The sequence below is a fragment of the Alligator mississippiensis genome, chromosome 3 (assembly GCF_030867095.1).
Source record: "Alligator mississippiensis isolate rAllMis1 chromosome 3, rAllMis1, whole genome shotgun sequence".
In the NCBI taxonomy this organism is placed as follows: Eukaryota; Metazoa; Chordata; order Crocodylia; family Alligatoridae; genus Alligator; species Alligator mississippiensis.
This window is the reverse complement of record NC_081826.1, coordinates 287248016-287267388: the sequence shown is the minus strand read 5'-3', so window position 1 is coordinate 287267388 and position 19373 is coordinate 287248016. Positions and strand designations below refer to the sequence as shown.

Genomic DNA, 19373 nt, shown 5'->3' with positions numbered 1-19373 from the left:
TTGAGAAGGTCTGACCTTGCTGCACATGAAAGGTATTTAAGGTCTGTATCTTATTTTTCTATTCTATTGTATGGGATTTAAAACTCCTATGGGAATTTTGTCCAAGTAAGGACACCAGGACTAGGAATGTCATGCAGGACAGTTCTTGAGAAGTGCTTTTTTAGATAAACAGCCACCAAAAAAGAGGATCAGACCTTTGTTAACATTTCATCAGAAGGCCTCCACTTTATGACTAAATACAGACAATCAAAATCTTCTCAAGTTAGTCTAAGCTGTGTAGCTTGAACTGATAAGGAAAGCGAACAGGCACATACTTTTGATCCATAAATGCAGCCACATGCCTGCAGTGGCCCAGGCCAGAAGCCAGGGAGCATTAGAGCAAAGCTTCCTGCTGGAGTAGAGCAGACGGTTTGGACCAAAGTATTGTGGGATGCTGGGGGACTTTGAGTTAACTTGAATCTGGAGGGGATATGGGACAGAAGTTCAATAAACTGATTTAACCTAAATCAGTTAAGTTTGAGATTATATCCATCTAGGTTTATCTCAAACAAGTTTTGGCCATTTTGAAAGGAGTTTATGTGCATTGAACTTCTGTTGTATTACAGATTTGGACTGGTTTCCGATCACTTATACCGGTTATGTGTAATTTCTTCCCCTAGCCTATAACTACATAACATCCTCTCTTGAGTAAATGCATGTCATCCTTTATAGGTCTATAGTTCTTTATAGTTCTAGCAGCAGGCATCTCAGTGCCCGGTGAGATGCCTGCAGCAGGCATCTGAGATTATAAAGTGCTGTGGAGCACCCTTTGGAGCTCTTTTCCATTTAAAAAGGACAAAGTTGTGAGTCAAATTGTGAAAGATGATGACTCAGTATATTTGTGCAGCTCTTCTGGGGGATAGTTGATCAAGGCAACAATTAACGAGAGGCTGAGGACTAGAATAAATCAACTGGTTATTTGACCCATGCTGTGCTAAAGCATGTGCTGCAGAATAAAATAATACTAGGAGCATAACATTACCATTGCCCACGCTTGTATTTTTTTTATCACAAGACTTGTGATAGTTTGGTGTCTTGTATATAATGTCACCTTCCAGACTCACAGCTTTTTCGTGCAAATGTTGGCTTTTATTTTACATGGAACGTTTCCATCTCATGATTGCAAAAAAATAGATGTGGAAAAAAGTGGATATTAAAATCTCAAGATCCAAAAGATAAATAAAAAAGAGATCCAAGTTTCTTAGTAACCAAAAGGCTTTTATATAAAATTAAATTATACTTTTTTTTTAGATGCCAAGCTCCTGACTTCTGAATGCTTTAGATTTGCAGCGTGTGTGTGTGTGTAAAATAGCATGTTCTGATTACTGATTTAAATAACTGTCAGTGCAGGTCAAATTCACAGGAGCACGTGAAACAAATCAACCAAGCCCTCTGCAATCCTAAACTAGGGAGCTTTGCAGTGACAGGAGCAAGAGCAATATAAAGTGGGGAAATGCATTGTATTAATTAGCTCCATTGAGGAAAAGTTACTTCCCAGGCTTTGCCTACAGAGGGCATCCCAGCTCATTCATATGTAGACTCAGCAAATATAGCGGCTGAAGGCAGCCGGGCTCAGTCAGTTCTTTTTTCCCCCCTTCCAGTGGAATCTTTTTCCCTGATCCAGTTGGTTTCTCTCCGCTCTCCACGTTTTCCCTTCCAGCCCTCCACTTCTTCGGATCAATGGATGTTACAGCTCTAACTCCCATCTCACATACTGCTGGTGGACAGCTCCAGTAACAAGTGAGAGCTTTACATCCTTTTCTCTCCCTCTCTCTTTTTTCCCCCCTCATCAACATCTGTCAAGAAGGAGGAAAATCACGAGCTCTTTTGTTTTCTCCCGACTTTTTCTCTCTCTTTTTTTTTTTGGTACTTTAACGCAGTGATGGAAACGGACCAGCCCCCCGTCATCTGATGCACCCTGGACAGCTATTTTTTGTCAGGATTTTTCTATGTATGGTTTTCCAACAGTGGGAAGATCCTTCCCCATCCTTCCCTTTTTTCCTTGAGTTAGTTTCCTGACACATTCTGGAGGCTTGGAGGCTGCTGGACTGAATGTAACTTTTTTTTCCTTCCCCCCCTCCCTCCTTTTCCCTCTGCTGATTCCCGTCAGCAGGGACTGAAAAAGAAAAAAAAGAAAAAAGGAAAAAAACAGAAGAGAAGGAGGCAGAAGGGGCTGTGTGTGCGTGTGTTTTGTTGTTGCTGGTGCTCAGGACCCAAATCTCTGTAGGTGTGTGTTGAAATATGGAGAATAGTCTTGGATGTGTTTGGGTACCAAAGCTGGCTTTTCTACTCTTCGGGTTTTCTCTGATCAGCCTGCATCTTCAAGTCACCGGTAAGTCATCTCTGCCTTATTTGCTTCTGCACTACACAGATAATGGGTGGATTTTGTCGAACCTGAAGGAATGTGCCCATTTCTCATGTGCTAACAGACTTTGTTTTTCCACCCCCTCCACTCTCGATTTGGTTTTTGTTGTTCGTCAGGGTAAGCTCTTGCAAGTACTTGACATAGATTTGAAGAGAGAGAGAGAGAATTGGGCTGAGAAGCACCTTGTGTAGCCTTTGAAAAAAGGAGAGCCACTAAAAGGAAGGAAACCCATAAAAATAAAGGAGAAATGTGGGAGGACGTAGCAGTAGTGTGTGTGTGCGTGCGTGCGTGTGTGTATGGAGGGGATGGTTCATATTCTTTTTTGCACCTAATTCCTCTTGCTATTGGATATATTTGCCAGTAGCCTTTGGGATCTTTAGGCTGAGATTGAGGGGAAGGGATATTTTGAGAGGGGGAAGGAGCGTGGAAAGGGAAATGAAGAAAACCGAAATACTAGTTGAGGGGACAGAAAATGCAGTTCTCTCTGAAGCCCCTCCAAACTCCTTTTGATTGATATTCTTTGGGGTTGTCTCTCTTGCACTTGGCAGGCACATTTTCTAATTAAAAATGGCAAAGCCAATTGTGTATTGAATTGGAATAGAGAAGGAAAGAGGGGGAAATGATACAGTGATGCTGAGGGGCCATCTATGCAGGAGATGGAGCAGAGCTGGGAATTTGAGATTTCTTTAAAAAAAAAATGAAACAGCAGCCTTATCCAAGAAGTGTTAGGAACTAAAAAAGTGCAGTGTTGATTTGTAGGTGGCTAGGAGTGTGAGAGCATGGGGGTAATGGTGAGGAGAGGCGGGGGGAAATGTGTGCGAAGAAATATTATTCTCCAGTGATCATTGGATTTGTCTCCCAAAGAAAATGAGCAGTGTTTCATTAGGAGGGATCTCAGGAAGAGAGAAGCCACGAACTGCAACAATAAAATAAACACACATGCATACAAATTGCTATCACACCAACTACTGATGAACAATAGAAGCGGCCCCCCCCAACACACACACAGTCACACACATGCACACGGACACTACTAAAGCAGCTTTTTGTAATGGGGAAAGTGCTGCAGATGAAGCCTTTGCAAAAAGATCTTCACTCTGTTGTAGCATCATTCAGGTTGTCAGCTGTATGCTAATGGAAATGCCTTAAATTGTTTGTGTAGATGAGGTTCCTTTTTCCAAAAAAATGTTTCATTTTTTTTGGGGGGGGGGGGTCTTTTTTGTGTGTGTGAGGGCTAACAAGTGAACTGGAAGATGCTTCTATTAAATACAAGGAGGCTCATTTGTGTGTGACTGCATGTGTGCAATGTGCATGTCTCTCTCAGCATTGTCCTCTGCAATTACTTGTATGGAAGGTGGGACCTGGCAATCAGAGCAGGATAATGAATAGGTGTCTCTCTTGAATTTGCAGCTTAAAGGCTAGTAGATGGGAGACATGTCAATGATCCTCCTTCTTGAAAGATGATTGACTTGCAGGCTTCTTTCCTGACATACAGTGAGATGGAGAGTGTGTGTGTGTGAGGACGGGAGTGAAGAAAGCCCTATACTGTATGGAGGGCCAAACCCACACTGCAAACAAGCTGCCTTCCTGGTACAGAGGGGAGTGGTGTCTGCTGCTATTATGCAGAAAAGTAATTATAGGAGCAGGTTGTTTCCTAGCTGGGCATTTTATTTGTGCATATGTTGCTACCTTTTTGTAGCATGTATTTGTTCATCACGCTGCGTTTGGAGCCATGAATCTGTACGTTGCAGCAAGTTCCCTGGCCTGTGCTTTGCTTTGCAAGCTAGAATTCTGCAAAGTTTTTCTTGTGTTGAACCTCTGGATCTTTTCTGAGGTGTCACTCCTCAAAGATGTGGTTATTTTAAGTCCCATTTTATAACCTGGATTCAGCTGACAAAATAAAAAAGACCTTGCACCTTTAAGGTAATGCTGTTCAAATGTCTTTGGCTTCTGCTCATTAATCTCTGAATTTCCACTCCACCTCTTAGCAGCTTTTTTCTCCCTTCAGAAACCTAGCAGGGGATTGATAGTAAAGAAAGCATAATTCACTCTCTGAAAGGACCAGTAGGAGGTGCCCTTAATAAGGCCAAGTAACTGGTTTGCTGCTTGGCAAAATTCCCATTCAGCAGGGCATTTAAAGACTTTGTTGACTGGTAACAAAGGGCTTATAGAGATGCAACACAATGGGGCTGTGTCCTTTCACACTTCCTCACTAAAGCCCAAAGCTGGTTTGGAGATGTAAGAATTTGTTTAAAACTTTAATAATAAAGAGCTGTATTGCACAGTGTCAACATATAAAGAGGAATATGCTACTTTTGTGCCAGAATGGAGTCCTTCCCATTCGCAGCTCTATTGTTTGTAATATGCAAAATGTTACTGCTGGGGTGAAAGTAAAATCCAATATAGGGTCTTTTCCCTGCAGAAAAGGTGAAGGCAGCTGAGCATACAGTGTTGGAAAACAATTCAGGGGCAGTGTTTGCTGCTCTTAGAAAAAGAATAAAACATGATTACTAAAAATCAAATTGTAGAGCAAACCTGGGAGGGAGTCATGACAGCAATATGTGATTTTGCTCAGTGCACATAGTCAATGAAATGCACTCTCTTTTGGTTTTGCTTGTTTACTTCCACCGCATCCCGGGGTGAAGTTTAGTCCAGTACGGTGTGTCAACCTGACGGTGGCTGGGCTAAGATGGCAATCACTCCTTCCTCTGTGAGTGGTGCAGTATAAATCAACAGTGACCTGTCACAGCATCCATTTCACATGCAGCAGAGTTGCCCTCTGTGTTATGAGGCATGTGAACAGCCATGTGTGTTATATGGGGGCAGTAGGCTGAGCACATGTTGTTCAAATATTCCCAAATATTGTGGCAATCATGCCTACGGGCAAACCTTTTTCGCTAGTTGTTTGGCTTTTTTCTTTCTATATCTATGTTATTTATTTTTATATAAAGTGATTCTGTATGTTATTTATTCAACCTCTTCCCCCTTTCTCCCCCTTCCCCATTGTGTACAGATTTAGGGCCAAATGCTGATGTCAGTTAATCAGGGGGTGACTGGAGTAAGTTTCTTTCAGTAAAATCACACCAGATTTAATCGGATTCTTATTTCTTTTCTCATTCCTGAATCCCCACCCATGTACTTCCTAGTGCAAAACACAGAACCACGTGCTTATTCCATAGTCCAAAGACAGTGTTGTGCCAGCAAGTCACACTCTTTTTACTCTCCTGTCTGGCAGCATTTATCTTTTGTATCTTGTCTTATACTTAGATTGTAAACTCTCTGGGGCAGTCACTTGTTCTCTATTACAGCACTTAGCAAAATGGGGTCCTGGTGCATGATAAGGGCACCTGCGTGCTACATTGACACAAACAATACATATTGCTCTGCTAGTCAGAGCTGCTCTTGCCCTGCTCCAGCTGGGCTGCGTGGGGAGCTCAGTTTAGCAGGGACAGCAGCAGTGACAGCGGCAGTGGCAGCAGCAGCAGCAGCAGGCAGGTTCCTTGGGTGTTCCCTATTAACCTGGGAGCAGATCCAGGGATGGGGAACTTGTCCACTGCTGCCACTGGCTGAGCATGGCTCCCTGGCAGCATGCCTGGAGTGGGGCAGGAGTGGCTCAGGTGATGCCCCCCTCCCAGTACTCAGTCAGATGGGAACACTGGGGACAGCAGCAGCTGTCTACAAACTCCGTGCTCTGCTCATGCCTGCCTGATTGCATCCTCCTACTAAGATAAGAGCTAGTGCACTGACATCCCAACCTCATTCTCTAAGTTGGACCCTTAGGTTTACTCAGTTCTTTCTCCCCAGCAACATCCTTTCCATCTGCTAGGCATAAAGCAGATAATTGTGCATCACCAATCCTGCTGCAAGGGTTTTCCAGCATGGCACTTGTGTGGTCCGAGTGTGATATTTTCATGTATTTTATTTATTTAAATTCACTTTGCAACATGATTCAGCCAGCTGGATTCTGCTTGAACTTAGTCTCTGAGACGCATGTTCTTTCAGCTGACTGGCTTCTCTTCTTGTTAGAGGATAAGCAGACCACCGTGAATCCCAGCAAAGACAAGGCACCGACCATGCTCTTTCTTTGATTCACTTTCAGGAAAATTCTTCAAAACTGCCCCAAACACATGATTTCACCCCTCTAGAGAGCCCTCACTGGTCTCAGATATGATTTTACTAGGCAGAAAATAAAGTTGCAAAAACAAAATAGTTCCTTATGGCTAGAAGGATGCACTTTTAAAACTTATTTACAAATGTACTTCTGGTAGAAAGTATTGTTAAGGCCATTAAATGCACGTTTACATTGGTTAACTCTGAAAGAAGTTAGCCCTGTCCCAGAACCTCAGAATATGGCCAGACAAAAGGACCCCCATTCTTTTTTTACATTACTCTTAAAGAGTGGTCCTAAGTGTAGCTGTGACTTGTATGGAGTTATGCCTGGAAATAAATAAGAGTTGACCCAAGGACAATGATTGCAAACTAATTATTGCCTGATAATAACTGAGGGCTATTTTTTACTCTTGGGTATCCTGTTGTTAATCTGGAGTAATTCAGTTTACACCACTGGAGCCACTGCATGTTTACAACAGCAAAACCCAGTAGCATTTGACCTTGACCCAGACTATTTTTCTGTTTTAAAATTTCATGTGATGGTTGAAAGAGAGAGGAGTAAAGAGCTGGGTCTAGTAAGATTGGTGTTAATGCTTTGGTTTTGCCTGAGTGAAAAAGAATATTGACACGTTCCACAGAGGCTTCCATGAGTAATTAGCTAAAGACAAAAAATTAACTTGGTTCTGTTAAAATTATCCCTAGGGTTAATCGCTGACCTACATTTTGTACCTCTAAAGCAATCCAAAGTAAACACACTGGGTCTAATGCTGATTTTGCCTATACCCCTTTTACATTGGTGTAATTGAGTTCAATAGATTTGTTCCCCATTTGAACCATTGTGTTGTCAACATATGTAATAGTCTGTTCTGCAAGGTGCTAAATGCCCTCAATTTGTATTGAATTAACATCTCAGAGGAAATGCACAGTCCTGTTCAGGTTTGGTCTCCTGTCATTACCTTAAAAACTGGCTAAGTTGTTGAGTTTGCAGCTTGGAGGATTTCTGCACATCCCAAATTTATGTAGACCCTTTGATTTGTGTGTGCATGTGCATGCGTCTGAGGTTCTGGCTACAGAAGGATTAGGTACCTCCATCCTTACTTCTGAACATTTAGGGCAGAATGGGGAGTGGAAATTTAAAGGCTGAGTTGGGACCAAATTGTCAAGAGAGGAGCTGGTTTAAGCAGGGGCATTACATGTTGTAAAATATACTAGACCTCCTTTTTAACTCTTACTTTAAAGGTCCCTTTTCAAATATGAGGAGTGTCCTAGATTATTGCTGGCTTTTCTCCCGAAGAAGTGAAACTTAGTGTATTCTTTATGTACTCATCCACCCCCTTTCTTACTTTCTATAAAGGCAGAAAGTTCTTCATCTGTTTTGGCATTCCTCCTCCTGCTGACAAACAACTCTAATGTCTCTCTCTTGTGTTCAATATGCTTGATGCTTAGACATCCTGTTTTCATGTGGGTAGAGCACCTTAGGCATTAGGAAATTTGTTTTTTGAGGGCTTCAATAGTGAATCTTTTAAGGAATGCTATTAAATTAGCCTTATGTTATAGAAGGTAATATTTGAAAGGTATAAAGTATGATTTCTGACAATAAACTTGCTGTTAAAGCACAGTGTGTCATTCAAAAAAAATAACACTATTGATAATAGTAAGCTGGTCACAGTTGTTTCTTTTAAACATTGTTTGGCAATTTTAGATTCAATGCCAAAGTCTGCAGCTTAAACTGAGATAATCTGGGAATGTCTTACTTCTTTGTAGCTATCTGCACTGTAAAGGAAGCTACTGTGACAGAGAGATGCGATTAAAAATACACAGTTAAATATCTCCATTCCCATCTTCATGGATGGCAATCATTTTGCCAATCATAATGCCAATATGTACTGTAATTTTATAAATGCTCTGAAGTACTTAAACTCCATTGAACAGTCTCTTCAATGGCTGCCAAAAATATCCATAAAATATTGGTTGTCAAATACAGAAGCACCGTAAAGCCTGTCACCTTTGAAATTACAGCTCTGTGTCCAAATTCCCTGTCTCCTGTTTCTGTAAGTGTTGCCACTCTTGGAACACAGATACATTAAAGGGAAAAAAATATTGCCATTTCTGTTTACTTTTGTGCATGCTATGAATAGTCGCTGACTTGATCACTCTTACGTTCTGCCTTAAGCGCTGGCACCCTGACCTCACTTGCAGACACTTCCAGAAGTGGAGACAGCTCCAGTGTGCACTCGCTCCTGAGCTGAGAAAAATCTGAGCTGGAAATGAACAGAGAGCAGCTTTCAAGCAAATTGCCATGTACGTGGAGAATGAAGAGGTGCATGGGGGGTGGGGAGGTGGGACTGGGTCTAAATCTTCATCTAAGCATTAGCTGGGAAGTAGAAAATAACATTTTATAAGGAGATTTTTTCTTTTTTTTTGGTAAATAACAAGGACCTAAATGTTAGGTGCCAGGGACATTACACAAGCTTTTTAAGGGCCTGTTTCAAAGACCACGGAAGTCAATGGGCTTTGGATGCAGGCTGAAATGGAGCATTGTTGGATGAGTCTGAGATTGGAACCGATACCAGTTACACTTTTTCTCTTTATAATTCTCCAGCTTCATGGCTGACTCATGCTTCAGATCCTTGCCGGCAGCTGCTTTTACTTCTATTCAAGGCTATAGTGCACTAATATCTGCCATATCCTCTCTTTAGAGATGGTATCCTGCACTTCCAGGAAGTTGCACTCATTGAAAAGCTTATGTCCTTTCCTATCCCTCTGCGATCTTACAACAGGAACAAGGGAAGAAGACACTTAGCTGAAGTGTACAATGAATAAATTGGAATAAACAGAACGGCAAAAGTTCCTGATTTATGACCTCAGCTCCTGAAAGCAATGGTTTTCAACTAGGGTGCCACAGCATGCCATGGGATCCTTTGAAGGGTGATGTGAGGTGCCAGGCAGAATTAGCATGGTTAGATGTGCAACCACTTACATGTGATTCACAAAGTAAACCCAGGGATTTCAAACTGGTATCCATCATGTCAAAAATACCCTGACCTGTTGTGGTCATTCTGAGATCCTTTGCAACAGAAGAACTGCTCTATTATTTTCCATAGTCCAAAAAGAAAAATGAAAAACATGTGAAGACTAAGAGCTTGCATTTTCTAAGGGGTACACTGAATCTAAAAAGGTTGACAACCATTGCCTGAGACCATGTAATATTAGAAACCAATAAATTAATCCAATCATTCATATAAATGTTTTTGATGTAAATGTAAACAAGGTTACTTGATGTTTAAGAAACTCAGTCAGGAATTGCATACAAAGAATAGGACCTGCACACTGCAATTGCTGCAATAGTGTACACTAGACTATATCACTGTGAGTTATGGTGCTATCATTTCTGCAGAGGGGTTCTGGTGAAAAGTTGAATTAAGAGTAAGTCTCATAACACCAGAAGAGCCCTACAATGGAGTTAGTCTCTGAATTCACATTGTTTTAACTGATTACTTGTATATCATAGATGATTCTATATCCTAGTGCCCATGTTGAAGGACTCAGCTGTTAAGGGGAGGACTGGTATGTATGTAACCGGATGGATGGACAACTCATACGTCTATGCTTTCAGAATTTCCCTGCTTATTGCTCTTCTCTCCTCCCTGAACTACAATAGCTCCCACTGATGCTTTTTCTTGTCCAGACTCCTTGACATCTTCTAGCACTGCTTCTTTTCCAGCTCGTCATTAATCACACCCAGAGTTGCTTTCCCCGTTGCTCTAACGCCTCTTCACAACACTGCCACAGAGGCCATTTGGAAGTAGGTAGCAGCACCAGTGACTGATGGAATACAGTTATTTTCTAACATGAAAGACTAACGAGAGCAGAGAGAGGTTGTGGCATTTTAAATTGGATTGAAGCTAATTATTATTTTGCTTTTCCCAACTAGTGTTTGGATATGTTAGAGGATGATAGATCCAGCACAATGATTTGCTGAGGCAAAGTTTTTGTCATCTTTCCCTGACTAATTTGAGGATATGAAAGCTAGGTCTAAAATCTCCAGGAGAAGAAAGTTAAGATGAAATCCTGGCTTGAGCATCTTTTATTACTTGAAAAGCTACAGCCAAGAAGAGACCCGCAGCATCACATATTTTCTGCCCACCTCTGTGCTCAATTCTGGATTCTTACTAGATCTATAGCTTTTAAGTGAATAGATTCCTAGATTTTAAGGCTAGAAAGGGGCTATTGGATCATCTTGTCCGATTGCCTTTATAACACCGCCCATAGTATGCTGTCCAGTTACCCCTATATGATGAAGCCTGATGATTTGGCATTTAGCTAAATCTTATCTTCCAGAAAGAAATGCTGACTTGACTTGAAGATATTAAGGGGGAATTTGCCACTTCACTTGATAATTTACTCCAATGGCTAGTTGTCCAAATTGCTATAAATACATTCTTTGCCTTTTTGTTACTTTAATTTGAATTTGTCTAACATTTATTTTCAAGCAATGAACCTTGTTATGACTTTTTCCACTAAAGTAGTGTATTCTTTTGTACCCAGTATTTCTTCCTGTGGAGGTGCAGATTCTGATCAAATCCCCTCTCTATCTTTATGACACTCTAAAGAAACTGACAGTGCACAGCTGTGCTGGAAATGACCCGTCTGTCTTTGACTGTGTATGCAGTGACCTGACTTCATTCTCATCCATCCCACCAGTTAATCTCCTGTTAACAGAAATATTCCGTACGGCTACAAACAGACATAGCCAAATACAACAGTTCAGCAGTGCTGAGCACATCCCAGAAGAGCTGATCTGCTTCACTGGGTGAAACACATGCCCTGTTGTCCCTCCCGCTGATCATGCAGGACTGTGAGTGGTAGGTGCCCTGCTTATAGACACGTGCCCTGAGAATCTGACAGGTGGTCCCAGCCCTTGGACTGCACCGAAGTGTCGATAGACACCCAGGCAATCCCAAATGAGGGAATCGAGGCTTCAGGGACCTGATCCTGCATGGCCCAGAAATAGGACTGCCCAGAGGTTTCAGGATCCGGCCCCTGATGCCCTGGGAATGTCTGCCTGGGGCGGGTGGAGAGGACAGGCAGCTCTGGGCTGACCATGCTCTCCAGCCATGAACCTAAGAGATGTCTGCTGCAATAAAACAGCACAAATTCATACCATCTATGCTGTGGCCACAAATTTGGGGCATTTGGGACACTACAAGGGGCATGGACATTTGTTTACTTGCTTTGGCTGCAAGAATGTTTATGGCGGCACAAAGGCAATGTCTGACTGTTTCAACCCTATGAGATAAAGAGGGTGATCTAAGAGTGCAGCCCAAAATTGGCCATACAAATATCCCTCGAGAGGCTCAGTACAACCTTTTCCTCTTATGCTTTTTTTTTTTCTTGGAATTTATTTTAAGGTACAAGATAAAAGTAAAGTACCTGTCAGCCAAATCTCGCTCATCATACATCAGGAATCTCTCTGCTAGAGTTCTTTGAAGGCCTGTCACTACATTAGCTATCTGACCTATAGCTAAACTGGTGGGCATTTCCATTTGGCTTTAGAGCTCCTGAGAACAGTAATTACCAGAAACATGACAGCACTGGACAGGGTCGATACATATAATTGCATAAAGCACTTCTTTGTGAGGGCTGGACTTCCAAAAGACTTGCAATTAAAAAAAAAATGTTTTTGTCTTATGAATTTTGTAGACATCTAAGTAAGTAGTGGGGTAGCTGGGAGATACCTGAAGGTATCAAGCTGGGTTGGGTATTTCAGTCACAGCCAGTAGCCACTTAAAAGGGCTCATTTGGCGCTCAGTTCATATGCTGACCTCCTTTTTCTTTGAGGGTCGCTCTGATCCTCTTCCCCTTGCTAGCTAGATTGAAAAGCATTTTAAAGGCACTCTTTGGGGTTTCTATCTACAATGCCCAATCTTTTTCTGCTCTTAAATACATGAGGGGAAAATATTTAAAAGGGTTCTGTTAGGCCTGAATCCATATGCTTTTCCTTTGCTCTTATCGCTTTGCTGCCTCTCTGATGCTGAGGGCTAGTACTTAAAAGTAAATCTCAGCTGTCTCCCTCCTGTCATCTCACAGATTCTGGGGTACTGGAGGCACGGAGCAGAACATGCTCAGAATGATACCCTGATGTAATGTCCTGGTCTTGAACTTTCATTTGGTTGCTGAAGCTCTGTGGGCGCTGGCGCGGGTTGAGGTTTTGTTTGTCAGTGCTGTGGTGTGAGATGTTGTTGTAAAATTCCCGGTGAAGGACAAGTCGAAAGCTCAGGATTTTAAAAGATGGTTTGTTTTCCTTTTTCATTATGTCTCAGAGAGAAATGTTTGAGTGAGCACACCATTAGAGCAGAAGGAAACTTTCGAGGGAGGGAGGTCTTGCATATGACAGTAGATGGAAACATATGACATTCCAGAGCAATTTGTTTTCTGCAGCATGGCTTTTTTCCTGATTCATCACATTTTGTAAATTTCATAGTTATTTTGCAAATTTCACGGTTTCTTTCACACAGTAGTCCTGTTATCCAAAGTGAATATAAGTTTTCCCTGGCTCAACCTTCCCTGGGTGTGTTGCATATGCTTCTGAAATTGCTGCTGGGGAAGTTGATTTTCCTAACTCTATACCTTTTGTTTAGAAACTCAGCTCAAAAGACAACATTCACCTCTTCTCCTTTAGGAATGAAACTTCCTTTGCAGCTTTCTGCTCACAAGATTGAAAGGGTTTAGATGGATTATTGTATGACAGGCTGCTCTTCATCTGAAAGTGCTTTACAGCCTTAGATTTAGACCTACAAAAATAGGTTGGGAGTTTTTGTGAGTAAATGAAAGCTCTTTTTCCACATCAAACTGAAAGCTCTACATTTATAATTTACAGTCTTGTCTATAGGAATCAGAGTGTGAAACTGATTATAAACATAAGTGAAATTGGCCTGTCTCCATTTTCTTGTACAGGATGAAGGAAATTCAAAGCCTAATCTATGGTCTGATGTAGCTTTGTGCATTAACTGAAAGATTTCTACCTGAGGCCTCACTCAACTACAAGTGCAGCTGCTTGGCTGACACAAAGGACAGGTTTAAGTTAGTTCCAACTTCTGTGGCCCAACTATTTAACGGGACACTTGACAGACACTCACAATGAAAAAAAAGAAATAATGGTGAATTTTGATTTATGAGGCTAGGTTAAATTATTCTTTCCATAACCCACAGCTGTGTATTTGTTCTGACACTTTTATTTTACAAAATAAGAACATAGACTGCCTATCCATGTACTTGTTCACGTTCTAATTAGAATGCTCTGGTGTCACTTCACCGTCACATCTATTAAGCCAGGCGCTTAATGCACGTGACAGTTGAGCTGTTTTAATTAAAATGTTTGTCTGGGAACTGCTCTAATTAAAACACCTACCCACCCCGAGAACATGTATAGGCAGTCATAAATAAAGGGACACCCAGTTCTTAGAAATAAAACAAATAGCATGCCTTGGAAAAATGTCATAGATTTTATAGACATTAGGGCTAGAAGGGACTTTGTGAGATTATCAGGTCCATCCCCCTGCCCAAGGGGCAGGAAGTCAGCTGGGGTTAAATTACCCCAGCAAGATAATCATCCAAGCATTTCTTAAAGGTATCCAGAGTAGGTGCTTGTACCACTTCTGGGAGGAGTCTATTCCAGACTCTGGAGACTCAGACGGTAAAGAAGCTTTTCCTTATGTCTGGTCTAAAATGGTCTTCCAGCAATTTGTGTCTGTTAGACCTTGTCTTCCCTTGGGGTGCCCTGGTGAACAGACGTTCTCCCAGTTCCTGATGCGCACCCCTTATGTACTTATAGGCTGCTACCAAGTCACCCCTGAGCCTGCGCTTCTACAGGCTGAAGCATCCAGTGCCTCTCAGCCTCTCCTCATAAGGCCTGCTCTCTTGACCTCTAATCACGCACATGGCTCTCATCTGGACTCTCTCAAGCTTCTCCACACCCTTTTTAAAGTATGGAGCCCAGAATTGGATGCAGTACTTCAGGTGCGGCCTCACCAAGACTGAGTAAAGCGGGAGGATGACTTCCCGTGTCTTGCTTGAGATGCATCAGTAGATGCAAGCCAGAGTTTTATTTGCTTTGCTGGCTGTGGCATTGCATTGGTGGCTCATGTTTATCTTGTGATCAGTCATGACCCCCCAAGTCTCTTTCAGTCATGGTGCTAATGAGTGTAGCGCTGCCGAGCCTATAAGTATGATGTGGGTTTTTTCTCCCGAGGTGAAGCACCTTGTATTTCTTTGTGTTCAGCATCATCAGGTTTTGATCCACCCACCTGTCCAGGTAAGCTTGAATCCCCAGCCTATCCTCAAGAGTGACCACACTTCCCCATAATTTGGAGTTGCCTGTGAACTTAGCCAGTCTACTTCTGACACCTGAATCCAGATAATTTATCAATATATTAAAGAGTACTGGTCCAGGTACTGAACCTTGGGGGACATCATTGGTCACCAGGTGCCATGTTGACTCAGTTCCATCGGCTATCACTCTCTGGGTCTGACCATGGATCCAGTTCCCCAGCCATCAGACTGTAAGGTTGTTGAGGCCTCAGTTCCTCAATTTTACCATGAGGACATCATGGGAGACCAAGTCAAAGGCTTTTATGAAATCCAAGTAAATGACATCAACCTCTTCTCCCTTGTCCAGGTGATGCATCACTTGGTCATACAAAGAAATGAGGTTGGTCAGGCAAGACCTACTCGCAATGAAGCCATGTTGGCTCTCTCTCAGAATGTTGCCTGCCGTTAGCCAGTTGTTGATGGTTTCTTTGATGATTTTTTCCCAGATCTTTCCAGGGATTGAGGTCAAATTGATTGGTCTGTAGTTCCCTGGATCTTCCTTCCTTTCTTTCTTGAAGATAGGCACTACATTGGCCCTCTTCCAGTCTTCAGGAACGTCTCCCAAATGTCACCATTTCTCATATATCTTTACCATTGGTTATGCTATGATGTCAGCCAACTCTTAGCACTCTTGAGTGCATTCCACCTGGGCCATCTCACTTGTGGATGTCCAGCCTCTCAAGGTGTTCCCTCACAAGATCTTTGCCAATTGTAGGCATGTGATCGCCCTTACGCTGGTAATCCTGTGTCCTGTCAGGCAGGGTGATTCCCTGGGGTTTGTGGAAAACCAACACAAAGTAATCAATGAGAAGATTAGCTTTTTCCTGGGTGTCAGTCGTCAGCTGCCCCATTTGGTTCAGCAGGTGTCCAATGTTGCCCTTGGTTTTTTTTCCAACTTCCCATGTATCTGAATGGGTGCTCTTAACAGAGACTGTCTGGTGTGTTGCACAACGTTACATGGTGATTCACATCATTCTCCCGCTCACGAGCACTTTATTTGTTCTTTCCTTTATTGTTTCTTCCTTAATCCAAAATAAAGGTCATCTAGGAAGAAAAGCAAAGGAGAACACAGCGTAAACAAACAGCTGTCCTTCCATACTGCCCAGCAACTCTGGAAACTCCAGGTAATGAAAAATAAATTAAATTTGAAAAACAAAAATCTGTCAGTTGTAATGACATAATGACACAAGAGATTATAATAATAAGGAAAATAATTTCCTTAATAATTTAGGCCTGATTCTCAGCAGAGGTAAGGCTTTGACTTCAAATGGGGTCAATATCAATTTAGGCCACCTGTGATTTTGGCTTATAATTTTTGTCAACAGTGTCCTTTTCATGAAGTTTGCTGCTGGTGATTTTATGTTCCTCGTCTCATAACATAGATATGAACTCTTTCCTTCACAATCACAATCATAATAAAGCAACCAGGCTTTGCCAAAGCAGCTCTACTGGTATTAAAAAGGGTATTAACAGCGCTACTGAAGAGGATGTTCTGTACCTAGTAACTCTATCAGGCTTTCCCCCCTCTGTGCAGGGAATTTGTTAGGGCCTGATATTATATTGTTAAAATATTAGACATATCTTGATTTGGCCCTAATTGAATTGCATCCTGTTAACAAAACACAATTACAATCAGTGGAATATGATACCACTGCAAGGACAGCAGATGCTTATAATTGAGAGTATTGCTCCACTAAATCCTGTGTGCAACAGAAACTTGGATTATTTTAATGCTAAAAATGAGTGTGTTCCCCCACACTGGCAGAAGGTGGGTGGGGGTTTTTTGCTTTGTTTTACACTGTCTTTCCCCCCCTGGCTTAGAGCTACCTAAAACCATTGCCACAATTATTTCATTTTGAATTGTTTTTCACAAATCAAGAGTGAAACATTTTTAATCCCTAACACAGCAAAATAATATGCTGTGGGTTTTTTTTTCTTTTTATACTTCTTACCCAAACACAATCTCTTTAGTGCAAATTATTGAAATATTGAAGATTGAGGCCATGGATTAAGAAAGACAAGGTAGATTTTATCATGAAGCGAGCCCTGGCTATTAATACTTTAGCCACATTCTTTATTATCAGAGCTTGCAATACCTCCTTTGAATGTGGGATGCAGCAGTTAATAGCTATAAAACTAGCTGGCGTTACAAACCCTGAGCTTTGAGATAATAAGTTCAGATCCTAACACAGAAAAACTGGAGTGGAATCTAAAATAGAAGGGTCATAATGGTGGGCTCCCAGCTCTTTGCAGAGCTGCTGATATTGTTCTTATTGATGAAATCAAACATTGCCCCTTGGGGAAGTGAAAAGAGAGCTATAGATTCTTTGCTGGTTATTTCATTCACCACTCATCAGAGGTAGACACCAACAAGCACTGGTGGCACAGAGGCCTCCGGCTGCAACAATAGTGCAAAGGGAAGATACTGCAGTGAAAACACAGGATAAACAAGATTATCTGTCACTATGAGCTGTGAGACTTAGAGAGCTATAACACTGGGGGTTTGTTATAGTGGAACCTTGGGCAATATTATGCCATTAATTTATTTTTTTTAAGTAATACTCTCCACTGGTTTTAATAGAAAATTATACTTGAAAATCAATGGTGCGATTTGCTCCTATGTTATTAACACATCTCTGAGATTGCAGATAAGTGGAGCTATCTTAACACAGTTTGAATGGTTATTAAATATGGTGAACAGTCATATTTTGGTGTCTTATTGCATTGCTAAAGCCTGCCTCAGTAAATGAGGTCTGTCAGTGACCATTAATATGCCAATTTATAGATTGGCAATAAGCAATCCATTAATTATAATTTTTATGTTTTTCCATTACACCTTCTATCATGCCATAAATTTCTGTGCATTACTTTTTGCCATGCTCTGTACTGTACCTTTGGCTGTTATGTTTCCATATGTTATGCAAAAATGGCATGTCAGGGAGAAGAAGACCTTTATGGAGCGTTCATCTGATGATTGGGACTGCATGATTGGGAAACTTCCAAAATGCACCCAGTTGCTTCAGGAGGTGAGGTTGGTATGGGATGCATTTTTTGCCAGGTTAGTGCAAATCAAAGCTGGAGCATGGTGCTCCTGGAGGGCTTTATCTAATGGCTGAGATACAAGAGCCAAATCTGGATCATGCATGGTCAGTAAGGATTCTTCTTTCTGTGATTCCATGGCACCTTCCATGGAAAAATTAGGGAAGTTACTACCAATGTCTAAGACAAATTCCAATATGGTTAATCACATACTGCCTCCCTAAGATCTCCCTTTCATTTTTAAGCGGACAATAGAGTGATTTTTCACTGCCTTTCCTAAGCTGTTGTGTGTTATTGCTCTAGACGAAAGATGTAAACCGTTTCTATGCCAGAAGCAGCTTCACTTCTCTGATGGGACTACTCATAATTTAGGTAAGAGCCAAGGTTTAAGTGGTAAAGTACATTGTGATCCTTTCAGCTAAAAGCTGCTATACAAGTTTAAGGTCATACTACCTTATATGCTAACCATAATAATGTGTTGTCACTCAAATGAATATGTAAGGTAACTCGAGAATAAATAAGACAAAAGGGAATTCCACATACGCAAAAATAGAAGTTTATCCTCTCACCATATTACCCGGCATCAAGTAGTCTGAATGTGTTGCTCTTCTTTCTAAAACATGTGATTGGCACCTACAAGATGTGAGACTATTAGCAGATAATTATATTTTAAAATCCTAGAAATAGTCTACCCGATTTCCTTGAGGAAGTGATTGGTCTTCTCAAATTAGGTAAGAGTGATAGAGAAATATTTTCCAGAACCTATTTCAAGATGACATTTGTAAATTATTAGTCTGAAGAAAAAACAGTCCTTTTTGGTCTTGGCAGAGCAAGTGAGGGGGAAACACTCCCTTGCAGCCAACAGCTTGGGGAACCTCTATTGCTGCACCAGATAATTTTCATGACATGCTTAGCCTGGGTAAACTGAAGAGCAGATGGAGGACACCCTTCTCTGTTCGTACGAGCTACAACAGACAACTTATCTACATTACCTCTAATGTCTCTCCTGTGTTCACTAATACAGCTTCCGAGCTGTTCCATAGCGACCTCGTACAGAGAATTAATAATACAAATGAGGCAAAAGGTAAGTAACAAAATTGTGGACATATGTACTGTGGTTTAATGCTCTGTATTGCAGGAATATCCAGAGTTTTCCAGAGAGCTTTATTGCCCATTTCCTAGGAATATAAAAGTTCTGACTAAATAAATACATTTTGTGCTTTTTGTGTATTTCTCGCTCTTGTTTTTTTGTTCTCTGCAGTCTGGGGTCACAGTACCCCCAGACTTGTGGCCTCTCAATCTCTCCGGTGAAAGAAATCCCACTGGAACAATGGCAGCAAGTCTGCTGGAGTGTGCTAATTAACGTACCCCAGCGGCCTCCGCATCGTGTGTCTGCTCTTTACAAAATGGTGGCAGGGGTGCTTTAACTAATGCTCATTAAGCTTTATTT

At 41.5% G+C, this 19373-nt stretch overlaps 1 protein-coding gene across 2 annotated transcripts in view; it reads left to right on the top strand.

Annotated features, from left to right (window-relative positions):
• The first annotated feature begins 1657 nt into the window (after window positions 1-1657).
• The window catches only part of DCC (DCC netrin 1 receptor), a 1021998-nt gene continuing 1004282 nt past the window's right edge, over window positions 1658-19373 (top strand). The window contains exon 1 of one of the 2 annotated variants that reach the window (XM_019495847.2): window positions 1658-2371. In XM_019495847.2, the coding sequence (XP_019351392.1) occupies window positions 2281-2371 (91 nt within the window). In that variant the 5' untranslated portion in view covers window positions 1658-2280. The remainder of the gene's footprint in view (window positions 2372-19373) is intronic. The other variant, XM_059725279.1, reaches the window with a different exon arrangement.